We start from the raw sequence: 22607 nt of genomic DNA on the forward strand, positions 1-22607 counted from the left end.
TTGTATTAAATTTCTTTCTGATGAGAAATAAAATCGAGTTACAGTTGGTTCACCTCCTGTGTGCCTGTCTGTTCCCTGATCTCATTCTTTTCCCTCTTACGTCTAAAGTAACCACTTGTCTGTATTTGGTACTTTCACTCATGCGGGTCTTTTCTACGTATACTTATGTTTACAGCCATACAATAAAGGGGGTTTTTTGCACATTAAAAAAAATTCAGGTATAGCTATCATTCTACAACTTGTTAATTTTGGTCAACATGATGTTTTTCAATTATCAACACGATATATGTAGATCTAGTTTCTTAATGTTTTACTGCTGTATCATAGTCCATTGAATGAATGCAACATTATTTATTTTTTAAATATTTGTGTGTGTGTGTGAGAAAGAGAGAGAGAGAGAGAGAGAGAGAGAGAGAGAGAGAGGAGCGGGAGGGGCAGAGAGGCAGACACAGAATCCGAAGCAGGCTCCAGGCTCTCTCTGAGCTGTCAGCACAGAGCCCGACGTGGGGCTCAAACTCACAAACGGTGAGATCGTGACCTGCGCCGAAGTCGGACGCCGAACCGATTGAGCCACGCAGGCACCCCAACACAATTTGTTTTTTAATTTTCCATTTGACAAAGTAATTTCTAATTTTTCATTATCATAAACAATGCTGCGATAAAAAATTTTCACACATGTTGGTGTACATGTGCCAGAACTTTTCAAAGGTAGTGTTTTTCAAACTGGGCCATGACTCAGTGAAATAGTAAGGAATAAAAGAAAATATCAGAGTGCATCACCCACTGTCTCATGGAATTTGTTTTTATGTAAGTACGCACATACTAGGGCATGATATAAAATGCATTTATTTTAAATCAAATCAAAAGGCTCAAAAGCCATTGTACTGGAATATATACTTAGTATAAAGTTGCTTTCCAAAGCAGTTGTGTAATTTATATTCTTAGCAGCAGTGTTTGAAAGTTCCCATTGTATCACAATCCTCATCAACACGTGATAAATTCACACCCCTTTAGATCTGGCACTCTGAAGAATGGGACTGGTATCGCACATCTATGTTAATTTTCCTTTAGTTCAGCATTAGTTTCATAAATGCCTAGTATCATCATTATTAAATTAGAAATACAGAAACATCCAAGAAAAGGAAATCATTTCATTTGACAAATATTTATTGAATGTCTTTTATAAGCCAGGAATTTTACTAAGCGCGCTTGGGATGTACTAATGAACAAGTCAGACAAAAAAGGGCGCATTCTGGGTAGAGGACGGACTAGACTACTGAATAAAGAATATAGTGTGACCGAGTGGTCAATGCAGAAGAGCAGAGTAAGCAGAGTGAGGAGAGCCAGGGAGAGGCGGAAGGTTACTCTAGAAAGTAGGGCAGTCATCCCCAAATCGACTTACTTCTAATTTCTTTCTTCTTAGTCCTGGTTTTCTACTCCACAGTGACCTTTGTCACACATACGCATAACCATGCACCAGCTGCAACTTTGCGCCCTACTTTCCTTCACCTGTCCCTGCTGCCTGTGTCACGACCTCTTTTCCATAAACACAATTTTTAGTGACGAATTAATAATATGCACCACAATTCACTTAACCATTTTTACTAATGGATGAGGAGAGTGACACGGAATGAACTTGGTAGTGTGTGAAGTGTTTTACATGGATTATCTCATTTAATTCACTTGACAGATGAGGAAACAGAGGAACAAAGAGGTGAAATAAAGCATCCAAGTTCACATTCTAGGAAGAGCTGGTAGAGTGATTCCATCCAGACTACTATTATATAAGGATTACTATTCCTGAGAAAAACTGACTGGAGAGCTTTTTGTCAAATATGGAAAAATACAAAGAAAAAATTACCCATAATTTCACTTTCCACAGGTAATGAACATCTTGGTGAACATAATTCTAGATTACTCCTTTATTATTGTCTATTTCTTCCCATTGGAACATGCTCATACCCACTGTTGTATTTTGCCTTTTTCTTCATTTCCTGTATATTGTGGATCACTTTCCCATATAATTTTGCAGTCTTTCACAGCACTATTTTTACTGAGTGCACAGTAAAGAACGTTAGTATTTTATGCAGATTTACATTACACAAACTAGAGATGAAACAAAGATGTTTCCTCTAATGTTAAAGTAATATCACTGTTTCACCTTTACAAAATTCACCAGGAACTGGATACCTTTCAAGCTGGCTGACCAGAATAAGCTGTCAATTTTGTTTACAAAGTTGTTACTCAGGACATCATCAGTCACCACTGTTTATGTAATTGAACCTTCTGAGTGATTCTGTAACTATCACAGTTGTTACACGTTTAAAGTAATTTACAATTCATAAAATGTCATCTAAGCATTCAGTGGTGCAAGTCTCAAAAAAATACTCCTGAAAATCTGAAATGTTAGAAAGTTTGATATAGAATATTACAAAGGGAACCACAAGGATATGTCATACTACTGTTCATTTAGATGCCATGCTATGAGATATTAGTGATAAGATGAGAACAAAAAAGGAAGGCAAACTAAGTTTACAAATATTATAGCACAGGCAACTATCCAACTATAATCTGAGGGCTTCCTGTGTGCCAAGCCCTTTCCTACATTTGGGGACAGACCACTCAGCAAAACAGACAAAAATCTAAAAACCCCTGGCCTCATGGAGCTTACATTCTAGTAGGAATAAAAAATGGGGGGGGAAACACTAGCAACAGTGATGTGGAAACACGTTCCTGGAAATCAGCCTCCTCTTCTATCGTTCTTAAGGGAATATTAGCTTTGAATTACACGAAATCTTCAAGAAAATACCTTTCCCCTCAAGTACCTTTATCCCATTTTAAGCATAAGCCATATTTAAATAATACCTTATTTTGGGATAAAATTACGGTTTTCCACTCCCGCTATCTCCGATTATGTCTGCATTTGCAAATGTTATCTTAGCAAAGAGGATTAAAGACATGTACGTTTGAGAGATTGTTAAAAATAAAAAAATAAATAAGTGGCAATTTAGGATGCATGATCTTTTGGGGCACCTGGCTGTATGAGTCAGTAGAGCATCTGACTCTTGATCTCAGGGTCGTGCTTTCGAGCCCCACATTGGGCATGAAGCCTACTTAAAAAATAAATAAATAAAAAAGGAAACATAAAAGAAGGCACAACCTTTCTTTTATCACACCCTTCTTTACTTGTTTCCTCAGTTTTCCAGGCATAAAAATCATATTGTTGTCTTTGACTTTCATTCCCAATAATCCCATTTAAATGGTTTCCATTACTTAACTATCCTTCCTTCCTAAGGCATTCAAAACCCATACCCCCTTTTTGTTTAGGGCTTGTATTATAACCCTTGACTATCAAGAATTTTTCATCTTTGTAGGCTCTGCTTCCAATTTCTTGTGTAACCAGTTTAAAATGCCATAGTAAGAAAAATCTGTGTCATCTGTCACTCTGACTAGGCCACTGCCCTTCTCAAATCCCTTCACTGGCTCCCTACTGCTTAATTCATCTAATTCAAAAATTGCCTACTCCCTGTTCCCATGTCTACCCCAATTCACCTCATCTAATAATAATTACCTCATTTATCTCTGTTCATTCCTATTCACTCTTTGCGTGTCATACATTCTTCGTTCCTTTCTCCTAGTTTCTTCCTTAAAATGTCTTTCCACAGCTACTATGCTTAAATTATAAGGGCCACCCATCTCTACTCATTAGAAACACCTCTTGTATATAATATGCTTTTCCTTTTCACTTAGACTACAAGCTCCTCATGGGCAGGAACAAAACTTAAGCCATCAGTAAGTGGCCACCCACCATGTTTGAGACACAAGGAAAACACTGGTAAGATTAGAAGTATGAAAATTCTCTTTATTCTCCAAAATTCTTCTCTTATTATTTCATACCTCACCACTGAATGGTAGTAAGAATACTTCCATACTACAAAGACTAAAGTTTCCCTACAAAAGCCTTAATCTTAAAAGGTTTAGTGACATAATTTAAATGAAGAATAACCACGAAAGGCCTTGAGCAAAGGCCAAGATGATAGACACTTCTAGTCACAAAGAAGTAACAATTGGCCTTTTATAATTGAAATGTCACTTAAGTAAATATTTTCTCTTGACAGCAAACCTCGATTTCTATTAAAATAACTTTTTCTAAAATGAAATCTATACAATACAATGCTATTTGCTATCTTACTGGTTTGTTTCTACAACTTTATTGTAGTATAACTGACACAGAAGAAACCGCACATTTAGTATAAAATGGTGAGTTTGACAGGTTGACATGTTTACCGTGAAGCCATTCACGTCTCCTACTTTTCCTCACACCCCACTATAATCCATCCTTTCCTTCCACTTTACCCTAGGCAACTTATGATCTGCTTTCTGCATTTTCTAGTATTTTATATATGTTTTCACTATTATAATTTATATAATTACACATCTTCATTTTTGTCTGGGTTTTTTCACTCAGCATAATTATTATTATTTTTTAATGTTGATTTATTTTTGAGAGAGAGAGAGAGAGAAACAGTGCGAGCAGGGGAGGGACTCAGAGAAAGAGGGAGACAGAATTTGAAGCAGCCTCCAGGCTCTGAGCTGTCAGCACAGAGACCAACGCAGGGCTTGGACTCAGGAACCACGAGATCATGACCTGAGCCGAAGTTGGATGCTTAACTGACTGAGCTCCCCAGGCACCCCTCAGCATAATTATTTTGAAATTCATCCACTTTGCTGCATATATCAATGGCTCTTTCTTCTTTATTGTTGAGTGGTATTCCATTGTAGAACTATATCACAATTTATCCATTCACTTATTATTGGAAATGTGGATTGTTTCCACTTATGAGCTATTATAAACCAACCTGCTAGAGTATTTTGTGTGTAATTCTTTGTGCGGCCCTATGAAAACATGTTTACATTGAGTAAATACCTAGGAACGGAATGCCTAGGTGTTTTATCGTATGCATGTTTAATTTCTAGAGAAACTACCAAACTGTTTTGCAACTGGCTGTATCATTTTACATTCCCATCCGCAATATGAGAGTTTCAGTTCCTCTACATCCTTGCCAAAACTTGCTACGTTAATCTTGTTAATTTTAGCCATTGTAATGAGCGTGAAATGATTGAGGTTTTCTTTAATGTTTATTTATTTTTGAGAAAGAGTGAGAGACAGAGTGCGAGCAGGGGAGGGGCAGAGAGAGGAAGACACAGAATCGGAAGCAGGCCAAGGCTGTGAACTGTCAGCACAGGGCCCGATGTGGGGCTCAAACTCACAAACTGTGAGATCGTGACCTGAGCCGAAGTTGGACGCTTAACCGACTGAGCCACCCAGGCATCCCGTCTCCCAGATTTTTAAAAAATGCTTACTTATTTTGCGCGCAAGAGAGAATGCACATGCATGAGCACCAGGAGGGGAGGGGCACAGAGAGGGAGAGAGAATCCCAAGTAGGATCTGCACTAACAGTGCAGAGCCCAGCATGGGGCTTGATCCCACCAACTGTGAGATCATGACCTGAGTCAAAATCAAGAGTCAGACTCAGCCACCCAGTTGCCCCCCACCTCCAGTTAATTTTTGTATATGGTGTGAGGTAAGCGTCAAGGTCCCCCCCATCCCCCCGTGGCTATCCAATTATTTCAGCACCATTTGATGCTTTCCCCCACTGAACTGTCTTGGCACTTTTGTCAAAAAATTAATTGACCATATATGTATGAATCTACTTCTGGATTTCTCACTCTCTTCCACTGGTCTATGTCAATACCAGACTAAACTGATTGTAGTACTTTTATAATAAATCTTGAAATCAGTACAGTGCAACCTGGCTATTCTATGATCTTTGCATTTTCATACAAATTTTAAAATCAGCTTGCTAGTTTCCACCTTCTTAAAAAGCCTAAAGAATTTTGGTTGTGGGGGGTGGGGAGCACCTGGGTGGCTCGGTCGGGTAAGCGTCCGACTTCAGCTCAGGTCACGATCTCAGTTTGTGAGTTCGAGCCCCATGTCAGGCTCTGCACTGACATCTCAGAGCCTGGAGCCTGCTTTGGATTCTGTATCTTCCTCTCTCTCTGCTCTTCCCCTGCTCACATGCCGTCTCTCTCAAAGATAAATAAAGATGAAGAATTTTGACTGTGAACACAATGAATCTTTAGATCAATTTGGGAAGACCTGCCATCTTAAAAATGAGTTTTCCAATCAATAAGTACAGTGTATCTCTCCATTTATTTAGGTTTTGTTTTTTTTGTTTTTGTGTTTGTTTTGATTAAAGGACTCCACATATAAGAAAGTAATCATCTAATATTGGAAATTTAGGAAGACCATGGTAACTAGCTTAGAGTTGGGGGGATCAAGTAGATGTGACGAAAATACTTTCTTAAGAATTGTTTAGGGATTATTTTTTATTGAGATAGAATTGATACATAATACTGTGTAAGTTTAACCTGTACAATGTGCTAGTTTGATACATTTATATGACACAGTATGATTACCACCTTGACCTCCATAATCTTAATTATCATTCCATTTTGTAGTGAGAACACCTTTGTACATATTATGCTTTTCCTCCACATACCGGGACTATAAGGTCCTCAGAGGCAACAACCAAATTTAAGCCATCAGTAAGCTGCCACCCACCAGGTTTCAGACACAAGGAAAAACACTGATAAGATAGAAGTATGAAAATTTAGAATACTAGTTTTATTTGTTGCCACTGTAATTTTCTACTAAAATTAGTGAAGCCTTTCCCACACTCTGTAAGTTTAGAGAAACTATGGCCAAAAAAGTTTTCCCGTGTACTATTATTTTAAATGTAGAACACAAAGACGTTCGCTGCAAATAATGCTCCCTAGAGATATAAAATGAAATGAGATTAAAAAAACATCAGGAGGGGCGCCTGGGTGGCGCAGTCGGTTAAGCGTCCGACTTCAGCCAGGTCACGATCTCGCGGTCCGTGAGTTCGAGCCCCGCGTCAGGCTCTGGGCTGATGGCTCAGAGCCTGGAGCCTGTTTCCGATTCTGTGTCTCCCTCTCTCTCTGCCCCTCCCCCGTTCATGCTCTGTCTCTCTCTGTCCCAAAAATAAATAAACATTAAAAAAAAAAAAAAAAAAAAAAAATCAGGATAACATGAATATAAAGCCTTAGAGGTAAGTTTAAAAGTACTAACGTGATATCTACTAAAGAGTATTAGAAGTGTTTCAGGGCTTTCATGAAAATACACCTGAATAATATATGTATTATATGAACTTTTAATGCACATTAAGTCATAAAAAAAAGAAAAATATTTTTTCTTAACTCTGCACACATTGTTACTTCTACTGTGAAGTATTTAAAATAATTTGGATAACATTTAACAGTGATCTACAGTGTTTTATTTCAATTATGAATCAGATGAACTTCCTTCAGATTATTCTTTAAAGTTTACCTTCCAACCAAAACTATTTCTAATAATAATAATAACAATAATAATAACGACAATGATGATGATGTCCCACAAATCGTATCATCTGTATTTTAAAACTGAAAGAATCACCTTAGGATTTTCAAAATTTTGCAATTTAAGACACCAATAACTTACATTTGGACAAACGTAGAAGATAAGCACTCTAACAGTTATCACACAAACTGCTATCCACAGTCTTCATCGTTAATGCAAAAAAGCTTTAGATAATCTTTTTACCTTTTATTTCCAATAAGCATAATGACCATGTTGGAATTGGAATGCTGGCGGGCATCTTCTAACCAGGTTGTTAAGTGGTTGAATGTATCTCTCCTAAAAATAAAAGAAAATTTGACTGCTGTTTTCAAAGTGTTCTCCCTAGTAGTGTGCAATGAACAGCACACATTCCGTTCAAGGTAACTACTTTTAGCCATATCCACTTACGTAATGAGAAACAAATCTCAAGTACGGTTATCTGGAAACGAAATGTAACCCCACTTTAGAAAACTCCAATGTGTAATATTACCAAATTGATTAACTTAGGTGTTTATTTACATAAGAAAATAATTTAGTTGCAGATTTCTGTAGTAAATTTAAATTCAAGACACCTCAGTTTTAAGGTCAAAGGCAAAGCCATACTCTGATAACTGGCAAGTGTATTTACTTAGAGGAAGTCTCTGCACTGACCAAATGGATGGACACATCCCACGTTCTCACCTTGTAATATCATACACTAGCAAAGCGCCTGCCGCACCTCTGTAATATGACCGTGTGATGGAACGAAAGGACTCCTGCCCTGCCTGTGAGGAAAGAAAAGGTTGAGAGTTTTCTTTAATAAATTGTCCTCTACGTTTTCTTTTCATTCATATATAGAATATGGGCAGGTAGGGAATGAGTGTGCAAAGGGAAAGAAAATCTAACTTCACCAGTCTTAGGAAAAAGTCACAAAATACTACCACGACTGCTCAAGTCAACCAGACGCACATGCCCCCCCCCCCCCCCCCCCCCCCCACTCCCCCCACAGCCGCCCCCAACAAGACCTCTAAACCTTTTTTGGCAATCCCTGACAACCCAATTTACTGAATGGCTTCACAATACATGAATCATTATTAGAACACAGAATGGACTCCTAGCAACTAAGCTCTGAAGACAAATTTGAAAGGAAGCAAATAACCCAGAGCCTCACATTTGAATTCAATAACCCACTCCCTGGGGCAGCTGTTGACACTAGAATAAATAAAGTCCATTGTAAATAAATGATGAATGACATCTTTACGCCCACCATCTGCTGGTGTAAAGGTTGTTGGAAGGCCAAGGATGCAGATTTTATCAGTTATATCATAAACTGCAGTGAGCTTTCAACAGTCATCAGATGGAATTCTTTGAGCAATCATTTTATTATGAAAAACAGAAAATGGTTCTGAATTTAATTTATATAATTTTTTTCTCCACACTTAATCAATTTCCTCTGTATTTGATATATAATGCTTGTCAAAAAGCAACAGGATGTAAAAGTCTTCTTTTATCCACTTGTGAAAACAGACTTCAGAGATTATGCAAAATTAGCTAATTTCTCTCTTTTCCGGGTGGCACTAAGGCTGGTGAGGGATGTACGGATTGCCTCAGGGTTTAAAAGTGAGACAGGTCTTATCAAAAATACACAGTTTTAATCACTTTTCTACCTTTAAGAAAAGATACGTACGTAAAGTAAGTAAACACAAAGCCAGTTTTCACAATGTTTTATACTCAAAATCTACTAACCTGAAAAATATTCATGTTTGTATTCTGAGTTCTTACCTTCCAATCTAACTACTAAATCCTTCCAACCCTCAGAATTCACACAGCTCAAGTTCTGCCTTGTTCTAACACTCAACACCGTCATTCCTTGTCTTCTTGGCCCTCCCACTATACTCGTCCCCTCCAGTGCTCCCCCAGAGACGGTGCACCCAGCGTCTAGAACCCGGTCTGGCACACAGGCATGCAGAGAAAGCCTCTCAAATGAAAGAATGAATCCTAATGTCTTAATCAAGTACACAAAATGGTCATTACTCCATTCCACCTAAATAAGAGGACACTGGTAAATCCTAACATGCTAACATTCAGTAAAAATAACTTCCCCTATGTGAAAACTAAAAATGAGACCCTCTCTTGGTAACTTGCAAACAATTCTGGCACTTTTAGAATAATGTCTTATGCTACACTGAATACGGAGAACATAAAAGAACTGTACAAATAGCCAACTCAGTTCATATAGTTTGAGGTTAAAACATTAGATGATACTAGCTGGAAGCATGAAATTCGTTAAAATTGTTTTCATGTAATTTATTGAGATGTATCTTTCCAAAGAAGTCCTTTCAAATCCAAGTTCAAAATGTAAGCATTGTGGGAATTTTTTTCAACTGCTTATTAGTGTGGGAAAACTAAGGACTACATTTTTAAGAGAGTCATTCACTATGAATTATATATACCAACACAGGAGTCTCGGTAAATAATACAAAAAAAAAAAAAGATTTTTAGTAAAAGGGAAAAGAGATTTTTAAAAAGAAAAACAAATCTATACACCGTTTCCATTCTTCCCGTATTGTTTTACCAAAAACAAATGTTCCAGTATGGAATTTTGTACACAATGCATCATTTTATACTGAATCCATTCAATCTGGTTTTGCCTACCATTACAAATTAAACAGAAACTCGAGCAAATAAAAAGCCAAACATCACCAGTGAGGACTATGAACATAACTATACATCTTAAAATCTAGATTACTTTATAATAAGCAAAGATCAGTATTCAGAATAGTTCTGAATTCTTGAGACCTGACTGGTAAGAAAGACATCCTACACACTGGTCTAGTGTGTTAATGGCATTGATGGCCTTGAAATAAATCTTGCCCAATAAAGTTTTTTTTTTTACTATGGCGTCCTTAACTATTCACAAAATGTTTTAACATTTAACAACTACCTGCATAAAGCTAGCCCAATGGTTAATTACCTTGAACATATTAAGGCAAAGTAATCTAGTTTTTAAAAAATACATTAAGAGGGGCACCTGGGTGGCTCAGCTGGGTAAGCATCTGACTCTTGATTTCGGCTCAGGTCATGTCGTCATGGTTTGTGGGTTTGAGCCCCATATCGGGTCCTGCACCAACAGCGTGGAGCCTGCTTGGGATTTTATCACTCCCTCTCTCTCTGCCCCTCCCCTGCTCACGTGTTCTCTCTCTCTCTCTCTCAGTAAATAAATTAACATTAAAAAAATAAAAATAAATAATTAATATAACCTGACCAAATGATGATCAACCTATAATGTTTCACACAAAAATGAACGTCAACTTAGGAAATATACATGTCATTTTGATCCTCTTCAATATAAGGTGTTGGCCTCAAGACATTTTAGAAGCTTGAAACTGAACAGCATTTAGCATTATTTGTAGAGGGACTCCTAATAGTAGCTGAAGGTTTTAAAAAAACAAAAAGCATTTAATGAAACTGGAAATTGGATGATTGGCTAAGTGAACAGCACCAAAAAAACCTGGTTAGAGCGGCCATAAGTTTATCAGCTCCCAATATAGCTGTTTGAGTTCTGTAAAAAATCAGCAAGATGCCCAGATATGCAAAAAAGAACCGAGCAAGCCAGCCTTGCCAGATAATGGGAGGTGCTTATTTTCAGTGATGCTTAGTACGAAACAGTCATAGGGCGTCTGTGAAAAAGAATCTTTACAGACCTTTGTTTTCCATGTGAGGATTGCTAAATCAAATAAACTTGATTCTTTAGCCCATTCATTCATTCATGTGTTAATTTTAAGTGCAGTCTCCCCGCAGTGTGGGGTGCAAACTCATGACCCCAAGATCAAGAGTTGCATGTTCTACCAACTGAACCAGCCAGGTGCCCATAGCCCATACCTTTAAAACTGACTTCGGTTGGCAGATAAATATCCCCCAAATTGGCTTCTCCATGTGCCTGTCTGTCGCTAACAATTTTTGTGGTAACCAGGCCGGGAACTTAACTCCTCCTCCTCTCTTGTTACCTCTAGAACATACAACTTTACACACATTAAGCTACCACTCAACAATTCCTAACCACCCTGAATTTAAGTCTTGATCTCTTGGGAATCTGATCTGTTTCTCTAGAATTGTATCTTCTTATTCGATAAAAGTCTTGTTCATACAGCCAACTTTTTTTCCTACTGATACTCTGCCTATCTTCTGAACGTTCCTGCCTTTGTGCCTGTGTAACTCTGCCTGAAGAACTGCTTTCCTCCACCTCCCCAATTTCCATTTCCTCTGAGGACCAGTTCAAGCCCCCTGATTCTCTCACAAAGCTAGGAAGCTAGTCTACCACAGCCCATAGTTATCTAGTTCTCCTCACACACCCAAGAGCACGTCCATGTGATCATTTGGTTCTAGTGTTATTGATTATATAAAAGGCACACACTGTTCAAATGCTGGTCTTGTTTCCTCTTTAGTTCTCCTTGAGGGATAGCCTAACTCAGAACACTGAAGTATATATGGCAGGCTCTCAAATTATGTTATCTTGATTGATCCCAAAGGGCTGATAAAGTTAGAAAAATAAGATTTGTGACAATCAGTATTATAGTAATACCTCTGTTCCCTGTTAGTCATTTGTCTAACAATCCCAGCTATACAGAACCCAGCCAAGCACCAAAAAAGAAGAAAAAAAGGATTTCTAAGTAGCCAAGTTAAGTTGTCCAGGCCCAAGAATGAAATCTCAGGTACCTGACTAACAGACTCAACCTAAAAATCTAGACCTGTGATCAAGGAACTGCTCTCATTAAGGAAAAAGATTTTGAAATCTACATGCATGACCAGACTTCTGTTTTGGATGACAATAATATCAGTAAAAATCAAAGTGATTTTTAGGCTGCCTCAGTCGCCACAGCAAGGACACAGAAAAAGTCAACCTGCACTATTTAAAGCTTTTTAAGGGAGTTTCCTACAGAAACCAAAGTAGATCCTCTTGAGAAGAGAAACATGGTTGTGAATATCCATGTTAAATTCTTTCAAAAAATTAAGAATAACACCGCCACTTAAGAGAAACTGGAGACCGCAGATGGGAGGTAAATAGGAGAGTAGAATGAATGTCTAAGGTATTTTCCTGCCCCTGCAGTTGTTCAAGAGGAGGCTGATGACAACTGCTGAAGGGGGCAAAAGCCTCCCCACTCCCGGGGCGGGTGGGATGGGGGCAGAGAGGAGGGGCAGAGGCAGGACTGTGTCCCAGTGCTTGGTTCTAGGCCCTTTGCCTGGTCCCAATGAATTCTGGTCATCCATCCTTACCGCCGCACTGAGCTATAAAAAACAGCCATTGTTTTTGGTAAGAAGTTGAGTTATAAATGGACACATTTTACAAAGGACCAAAAAATGCCTGTGAGGTGCTAAAAAGGTATTTTTTAGCATGTAGGCACATGACTTTGCACATTTACCAATAATACTAGTTCCAACATATTGTTTGATGTATAAAATATCTGTAAACTTAAAGTATTTTGAGGGACGCTGAGAAGAAACCTAGACTTAAAACATTTACGCTACAAATTTGGGGGGAGAGAATTAAATTTTTTTGGATATACCAGAAAAGGTAAATGAATAAAGAAGATGTGGTATACATATACAATGGAATACTACTTAGTGATCAAAAAGAATGAAATCTTGCCATCTGCAAGATTTAGATTCCATGCAACAGGGACAGAACTAGAGTGTATTATGCTAAGCGAAATAAGTCAGAGAAAAACAGATATCATATAATTGCACTCACATGTGGAATTTAAGAAACAAAACAGATAACCATATGAGAAGGGAAAGAAAAATAAGATAAAAACAGAGAAGGAGGCAAACCATAAGAGACTCTTAAATACAAAGAACAAACTGAGGGTTGCTGGAGGGGAGGTGGGGAGGGAGATGGGTTACATGGGTGATGGGCATTGAGGGCACTTGTTGGGATGAGCACTGGGTGTTATATGGAAGTGATGAATCATTAAATTCTACTCCTGAACCAATACTACACTGCAGGTTAATTAACTTGAATTTAAGATAAATAAATTTAATTAAAAAAAACACTACTTTGATACATTTTCCACCTATCAGACTGCAAAAAAGGACACCCAATATTCTGGCGGCTCACTGTTGACAAGGCTGTGGGAAAACAGCACTTGCTGTATCAGTGGACGCTCAAAATGGAAGATTCATGGGTTGATCTCCAGCAAGACCGCCTATGCACTTATTTTGTGCCTAAACAATCCCACTTATAGGAACCTACCCCAAAGACATACTGGGTGAAATGCAAGTTAGAGGAAACAAAACAACTTCAGAAGGTCAATGGGGCTGGGGTGGGGACTGTTTTAGATTAAAAGAGTCATGATAATCAAATGCAAGGGAGATCTTGATCAAACCATGGAATTTTTTTAAGTGAAAGTACATTTTTTTTTTAAATGTTTATTCATTTTTGAGAGACAGAGAGAGACAGAGCATGAGCGGGGAAGGGGCAGAGAGAGAGGGAGACGCAGAATCCGAAGCAGACCCCAGGCTCCGAGCTGTCAGCACAGAGCCCGACGCGGGGCTCAAACTCATGAACTGCGAGATCATGACCTGAGCTGAGGTCGGGCGCTGAACCGACTGAGCCACCCAGTCGCCCCTAAGTGAAAGTACATTTTGAGAACAACAGGAAATTTGAACACTGGGAATAGGAGACTGGTCTAGAAGGCAACTTTAGTGTCTTCGTTAAATATCTGTGACGGGATAATGGTACTGCGTTTAGGGGGGAGCATATCCTTAGATGATGCGTGCCGAGGTATGAAGGACGACGTCTGCAACTCTGAAATAGTTCAGAAGAGAACACGGTAAAAGGGACAAGGATGGAGGCCAGACTGCTATGAATGCACACGGTTTCAGGTTCTGCACTGTGGAAACATCTGACGTTTCGTAATTCAAAAAAATAAGAAATGAGAAATCCCTAAAACTTGAAAACAAACAAACAAATGAACCTAACTATATCAAGTTGGTGGCACAACCGATTCAGATGAGAACTGTTCCAGGTTAGGTTAAAATAGTACTTTCATTTGATGCCTCCATGGGTACATGTATGCTAAGGGAAAAAGAAATGCAATAAAATCTTAAACTAAGAAAAGAAAAGAAAAGAAAAGAAAAGGAAGGGAAGGGAAGGGAAGGGAAGGGAAGGGAAGGGAAGGGAAGGGAAGGAAGGAAGGAAGGAAGGAAGGAAGGAAGGAAGGAAGGAAGAAAGAAAGAAAGAAAGAAAGAAAGAAAGAAAGATAGATAGATGTGACAAAAAACATAAAGAAGAGTAAGAACACAAAACAAAGTGGGTAAAAGTTGGATGAGGGTGTGAGAGCGAGAGTGGACTTCTTACGTCCTCCTTCCATCAGTCACGGTATAAGAACTGGGTACAATTTGTTTTCTTCTTTGATTTACCCTGACAGAGACTAAGAATATCACACAGTTGACTTCTGATAAAAGAAAAAAAAATTTGCACAGGGCCCAAGGAAAGTGCTTTAAGGGAGGGACTGTTACACTGTTACCACTGCTTCCAGCAAACCCTCCGGGGACTATCTGCTGGCAACTATACCTACTATTTTCAAAAAGGCAAAAAAAAAAAAAAAAAAAAAAAAAAAAAAGCAAAGACGGTGGATATGGAATTTCTGGGAGAAAACTCCTTATTTTGTGTGAATGGAAATGGATATACAGTGGATGACAAACATCCTAAGATACTAAGTCACGGGGAAAAAAAAAATCACTTCTTTAAGGCTGATGAAACAAATAATAACATTTGGCATATTTTTCCCTGAAGGCTCTAGGATGGTTTTGTAAATGTTCTGAGCCAGGAATAGACACGATCCTTGCTACTAAAAATGTAGTTTCCTATCCAAATGTACAAGCACGCTGCAAAACATTAACGATACGGAAACCATGTTCCATTCAGATATAAAACTAAGCGTGGAAAGAACCATAATGTGTGTAACAGCATTTATTAAAACAGTTTGGAAGTTAGGTACAAAAGTAAGATGAAAACCTCTAAGGCAGAGATTCAAGAAGCAACTTTCAAAAGTAGTAAGTTAACAAGAACTACCTTATGACCGAGCAATTGTACTACTAGGTATTTATCCAAAGGATACAAAAATGCTGTTTCGAAGGGGCACGTGCACCCCAATGTTTATAGCAGCACTATCGACAATAGCCAAAGCATGGAAAGAGCCCAAATGTCCACCGATGAATGGGTAAAGAAGATGTGGTGTGTATGTGTGTGTGTGCGCGCGCACACACACACACACACACACTGGAATATTACTCACTGATCAAAAAGAATGAAATCCTGCCATTTGCAAAAATGTGGATGGAACTAGAGTGTATTATGCTAAGTGAAAAAGTCAGAGAAAGACAAGCATATGACTTCACTCCTATGTGGAATTTAAGAAACAAAACATGAACATAAGGGAAGGGAAGCGAAAATAATACAAAAATAGAGGAGACAAACCATACATACTCTTAAATACAGAGAACTGAGGGTTGCTGGCAGGGTGTTGGGCGGGGGGATGGGGTAAATAGGCGATGGGCATTAAGGAGGGCACTTGTAGGGATGAGCATTGGGTGTTACATAAGTGATGAATCATTAAATTCTGTTCCTGAAATCATTATTACACTATATGTTAACTAACTTGGATTTAAATATATACATACAAAAAGTAGTAAGTTTTCTGAACACTGTTTAAAATCTGAGACAGGCTACTGGTGCCTAGCACCTGCCATGCGGGAGGCCTGGAATTCTTTTCTGGGAGTCATGATGTCTTCAATGGTACCAGTCTCTCCGTTTTAGATAGAGGAAAGAAGACTATCACTCTGCCTTTCTAGAGGAAGTATGAACAAGGTGTTGTTGTTTTTCTAATTCTCTTTCATGCTGTCCAAAATAAGCAATTATGACAGCAATTATTAAATAACCACAAGAACCTGGAGCTCAATACATAACACAATAGATTTCTTCTGACAGGTCACTGAAATGTAAAATAATCAACTCATAAGCAAGGGGGGGGAAAAGACAGGACTAGTTAACCTACAACAGAAACAACTGGGGAATGAATGACTTGTTCAAGGTTCAAAAACTGGAGGGCAGGGAATTATTTAAGAGAACACCTCAAGGACAGAAGGACAACCGGATAAATGAGAATAAACCACAACAAGGTGCTTTGTGTCTATAATGTCACATAATTTTCACTATGAAATTAACCTTCCCTATGGAACTATGTACTTTAGCAATAACGTCTCTTGAATGCATCCAATGATCCTACAGACTGTTTAGAATGAGATTCTTTACTTACTCATTCGATAAAATTTACCAAACATCAGCCAGTACACTATGAATGCAAGATACAAAGTTGAGTAGGATACAGAGGGTCCTTTCCCTCATGATTATTATGAGGCCGGTGAACAAACAACTATGATAACAACAGGAGCAGAGCTGTAACGGAAATATACATAAATTATGGGGAGAATCAGCTATCTCATGGGTGTCACAGAGGCTCCAGAATTGACATCTGAGCCGGTCTTAAATGGAAAACGGGGGGAACGTACTTCGAGCACAGCAAGTATTCAGCAAAGTGCAAGATATGAAAGGCATACTCATTACAGAAGAGCAAGTGGTTTGGTTCACACAACCCTACATGGCAGGATGTGTCCTGCACGAGTTTATTAGCTAAGAAAGCAAGCTAGCTTACATAAAACCACCCACTTCTGAAAAAGAAGAATAAACTCTTTTAATACAGGAGAGAATACTTCCTTTCGGCCGGAGAGCATTAATTTTAAATCTCTAGGAAGGAAGGGACTTTGCATATTTCATTTTTCTCTTTTCCAAGCAGTTCTGAAATCATGTCACCCGAGAGAATATAAATCAAAAAAGTTATGAGACACTACAGGCTCGGGGTGGGGAAGGGGAATGCTAAGAAACAGTAAAAGCATAAATCTTCACTTAAGAAGAGATAAGAAACCACAAGAACCTGGAGTTCAATATATAACTCTGGAACAGAGCAAGATAGAGACTTAGGGGTTTCCATCTCAGGGATTTACTAGGTGATATGTAGGAAGTATCAGGAAACCTAGGTGTCACAACAGCCTGCAGCAACTGGCTGGGTCTTGTTGTGAGATATTCTCCAATCGGTGAGACCGAGAATCCTCCCAGGTTCCTTTCTTCAATAACTATTATAGGTGACGGCTAAGAAACTAAGACTGAGCGACAAGAGAAAAAATGGACAGGGGAATATAATGATACAATTCCCCATCTTTTAAATTTCATTTACTAGTTTAGAGAATTTGCTTTGTCATAACAGGCGACCTTCTGGGTTTTCTCAATTAGGGTTCTGTAAAGAATTAAGTCCTAATTGCCCTACAGCAGTGGTTCTCAAAGTGTGACCCCAGGACTCCCGGGAGTCCCTAACCCTTTAAGGGTCCATGAGGTTCTCCATTTCCCAACTACTTATTTGTGTGAGGTTGCATTTTCTTTTCTTTTTTTTTTAATGTCTATTTATTTCTGAGAGAGGGCGCATGCTGGGGGAGGGGGTTGAGCGGGAGGAGGGGGTGGGGGGGGGCGGGGACAGAGCATCCTAGTCAGGTTCTGCACTGACCGCTCTACGTGGAGTTCTAGCTCATGGACCATGACATCATACCTGAGCCGAAGTCGGACGCTTAACCGACTAACCCACCCAGGCACCCCAAGGTTATATTTTCTTCATATACTCCAACTAAACAATACACATTAGACCCAATGCAGAAGTAGATATGAGAATTCGAGCTGTTTTCTATTAAGCGGACAGTGAAGAGGTTTTTCAAAACGTAACAAAATGACACTCTTCTCACTAGAAAAATAAAGTTTTTGTTTTGGAAAACCAGTCAATTCTCATAAAAATTGCTTTGTTGATCCTAACACATAAGAAGTTTATTATACTTATCTTCAAGCGAATTACTAATTGGGTATTTATAAGTTTCTCAGTTTTGTAATGTAAATATTGATAGCTATAAGGCACATAAGCAAAGGCTCTTTGGGGTCCTCATTAATTTTTAAAAGTATAAAGAAAGGGATTCTGAGACCAAAAAATTTGAGAACCGTTACCTTAAGGTATCCATTGTATGTAACAAAGTAACTTCTCTATTATACACTTAAGTCGGGAGGAAAGAGAAAACAGCATCCTGTTGTGCGGTTTAGATCACAAACTGGTACTAAAAACTCTATAGCACAGCATGGAACAGACACTCGGTGAACATAAATGGGAGGGAGAATTAGGGCTGGGAGCAAGGCTGCTTCAAGTGGTTGGGACTAAATCAAACTTCTATTTTTTATGTTTTAAACCCAACTTTTAAAATTAATAAACGGTCAGATCAAGTGACTCTATCGTGTTTACATTCATATTTTATTTCGTAGGTGTACTTTAGACATGCTGCTTTATTTTCTTAAAAACAGTTTCTGGAGCATTTTCATTTAGACCACACAGCATGAGCATGTGTTCAGACACGTTCACCTACACCCAAGGCCTGTGATACACCTGTTGAAAACACTGCATAAGAAAACCTAATCTTTTCTGGCACCACATTTCATCTCACGGCTATATGGATGCTGGTGCCTAACAAATCATAATAGGCATAAAACGACATTAAAACAAAACAAAACAAAACAGACACTGTGCTTTCATAGAACAACTTTACTGAGGGCATACAATGTATTTGCTATACTTACGGTATCCCATATCTGAAGTTTTATCTGTTTTCCATCAATAGTTATCATTCGAGCACCAAACTCTACACCTGAACGGACAAAAAAATGATTTGTTACACAAACTAGTGGGACTATATTTCACATTTAAGGATTTTTTAAAAAAAGGATGTTTATTTCCAGGACATACTATCCCAGATGATACATAGATGAACTTTACCAAATATGGCCCCTACCCTGAGAAAACAAACTAAGGCAGAGGTGCTAAAAGGCGTAAGTTAAAGTCACAATTAAAATACTAAGATATTCAAGTCTAGTAGAGTTAGAAAACAAACTGTCGTCCTCATGTTTTCATAGGTTCCATAATATAAAAAAACTAGAAATGAGATTCAAGAACCGTAATTAATTAGTAACAATATTAAAATTCCTTGAAAACTATTAATATGGTATAAAAATCACTAAAGGGATAGAGGCCCTTCAATATCATAGCTTTGGTTCCCAGCATGGGTTATCAACTAGTAAAGAACTCTCCTAATCCCACTCCAGATAACCACTGTTTAAACATACTTCGAGACGTTGCTCTAAGTGAAGATACACACAGAAGTGTACGTACACTCTATACAGATGGGGGCACATAAATGCCGCTCTGCAATTCGCTTCTCAGACAATAACAAACATTACTCCGGATCACAAATCTCATTACAAGTCAATCAGTCAATAAACTACGCCATTACTTTTGGTGGCTGCATGTGTGCGTGTGTGTGTGTGTGTGTGTGTGTGTGTGTGTGTACACACACTTTACTAAGTTGGTAAGCTGGTTACAAATACAGGTCATTGCCGAATTTTCCCTAAGTAGCTAAAACTGAAATGAACTTTCTGCATACATCTTTCAACTAAGGATTATGACTAAAGGCAAATTATATGAAATAGAATTGCAGGTCAAAGGGAGTACAACCTTTTTTTTTTTTTTAAACATTTTTTTTAACGTTTATTTTTGGGAGACAGAGACAGAGCATGAGCAGGGGAGGGGCAGAGACAGAGGGAGACACAGAATCTGAAGCAGGCTCCAGGCTCCGAGCTGTCAGCACAGAGCCCAATGTGGGGCTCGAACTCACGAACCATGAAATCTCGACCTGAGCTGAAGTCGGCCGCTTAACCGACCGTGCCACTCAGGCGGTCCTAGGAGTACAAACTTTCTTAACACAAGTTAACTACTCTGGCTTTTCTCCTTCATTTATCTTTTTTTTTCCTCCTCCCCCCTTATCATCTTTTTTTGAAAGTACTCAGTCTGGGTGGCTCAGCTGGTTAAGCAGCCAACTCTTGATTTCAGCTAATGTCATGAATTCGCAGTTTGAGGGATCGAGCCCCACGCTGTCAGTGTGGAGCCTGCTTGGGATCCTCTCTTTCCCTCTCTCTCTGCCCCTCCGCCACTCACATTCTCTCTCACTCAAAATATATTAAAAAAAAAATTTTTTTTTAAACATAGGAGGAAAAAAAAGGGATAATTTCAGAGCAGCAAACAGCTGTGAAGGAGACTCTGAAAGAAGTCTATCACTTCTATTACACTGAGTCATTACTGCTTGGAGTGCGCTCCATCAGTATTTAGATCAGAGTCGGGGTGAAGGGAAGACACACATGGTCCTCAGAAACCAGATGTCAACTTGGCAGAAAAACAGCTTCTAGTTGCCCAGGGGAGGGCATAATGCCCAGTGTCAGAATTCCATTTCAGCAGCTCCTGTAACTCCCCCGATCATGATCAGGAAGATGGGACAGACAGGTCATTTGTTCTTTCGTGATACGTAACTCGGTGAAGTTTTTACTCTACATCTTAACAATGATTCCATCCTGGGGGCAGAGTCAATACCAGGCAACTAATGGTACATTTCTCAGAATCAGAAATAAAGAAGAGTTAGGGAGACTCAGGAGTCATGATGCACTAGAATGAAAAATGCAAAACTGCAAAATTCTGCCACACAACCATTTTTTATACCTGCCAATCTACACATTAATTACAAGTATATACATATATAAATCTAAAAATATATATAAATACACACATATTCACACGTACTCTGTGCCACAGGGTGGGAGACACACAAAACAACCGCCCACCAGCTTACCATTAACATGAAAATGGGAGTAGCTGAAGGGAGAAACCAGTGGCTAAATATTATACAAGTGCTCTTTGAGGTATCCGATATTTAAAAGGAATGTACTAATGTACAATATTCTATGTAGCTAGATATTTAACAAAGTGGAAGCTTTTTTGTGAATCTATTGTTTCGTTTCTAGCCACAAACTAGAGAGAGAATGCCTACTTTTCCTTCCATCATCACAGATGGGCTTTTAACCTCAATCTAAAAATGCTGCATCACTCACTGGGATTAAAGATTTCTTCAATCTAATGCATAATGTCAAATTGGACAAAAAACTACTACAAACTAGAAACAGACCCTTGACTCGTGTTGGATGGGCAAGGCCCAGGGACTGACATCTTGGGCAGAGGGACACAGATCTGAAGAATGACTGGCATCCACTGTGTCCTGGCAGATGAGAGGCTAAGGACACCTGTGCTGCGGGACTGCTGCTATGGTTCCTGCTTCCTGACTCCGAAGATGCTTCATTCCTGCCCATTCCCAAGTGTGAGTCTTTACTCTCCTGAGGGTTCCAGGAGTAAAATTCCAGGAATTCTAACATATCCCCTTTTGCTTTACCTAGCCACACTTGGGTTTTGGTACATTTATCTCTTTAGTCAAAGTAAGCAAAGAAAGGCTGTTGAAGCTTGAAGTCTTTTAAACAAAGATTTTGCCTGTAAAAATATATCCAATTTTATTATTTTTTTTTTAAGTTTTATTTATTTTTGAGGGAGACACACACACACACACACACACACACAGCGTGAGTCAGGGAGGTGCAGAGAGAAAGGGATACACAGAATCCGAAGCAGGTTCCAGACTCTGAGCTGTCAGCACAGAGCCCTATGTGGGGCTTGAACTCACAGACCAAGAAGAGATCATGATCTGAGCCGAAGTTGGATGCTTAACTGACTGAGCCACTCAGGCACCCCAAAATATATCCAATTTTAAAGATGTTAAATGAAAATCGTATCATATGAAAATCAGGATTTGTTTCTAAAGCAGGGAAATGTCATAATAAAATTGATGTTTTAATATTATTTATCAATAGGGTCAGGATACAGAATTTAAAAACAAGAGGTAAAGAACTAACTAGTTCTTAACAAGACTACTGTATTATCCAGGAATGAGATTAAGAATGATGGCAGGAAGAAAAATACATCTTTTTTAAGATTTTATTTTAGAGACAGAGTGAGTGTGCGAGTGAGGGAGAGGGGAAGAGGGAAAGAGAGAACCTTAAGCAGGCTCCCTGCTCAGTGCAAAATCTGATGAGGGGCTCGATCCCATGACCCTGGGATCATGACCTGAGCTGAAATCAAGAGTCGGATGCTCA

The 22607-nt window shown here is 38.8% G+C and overlaps 1 protein-coding gene across 3 annotated transcripts in view; it reads right to left on the reverse strand.

Annotated features, from left to right (window-relative positions):
• RAB2A (RAB2A, member RAS oncogene family) overlaps nucleotides 1-22607 on the reverse strand; it is an 87535-nt gene that overhangs the window by 25162 nt on the left and 39766 nt on the right. For all 3 annotated transcript variants that reach the window (XM_045455150.1, XM_045455153.1, XM_045455152.1), the window contains 3 exons: nucleotides 19164-19231; nucleotides 8144-8226; nucleotides 7667-7759 (listed from right to left, as the gene is read on the reverse strand). In XM_045455150.1, coding sequence (XP_045311106.1) covers nucleotides 7667-7759; nucleotides 8144-8226; nucleotides 19164-19231 — 244 coding nt within the window. The remainder of the gene's footprint in view (nucleotides 1-7666; nucleotides 7760-8143; nucleotides 8227-19163; nucleotides 19232-22607) is intronic.

The sequence above is a fragment of the Leopardus geoffroyi genome, chromosome C3 (genome assembly GCF_018350155.1).
Source record: "Leopardus geoffroyi isolate Oge1 chromosome C3, O.geoffroyi_Oge1_pat1.0, whole genome shotgun sequence".
NCBI lineage: Eukaryota > Metazoa > Chordata > Mammalia > Carnivora > Felidae > Leopardus > Leopardus geoffroyi.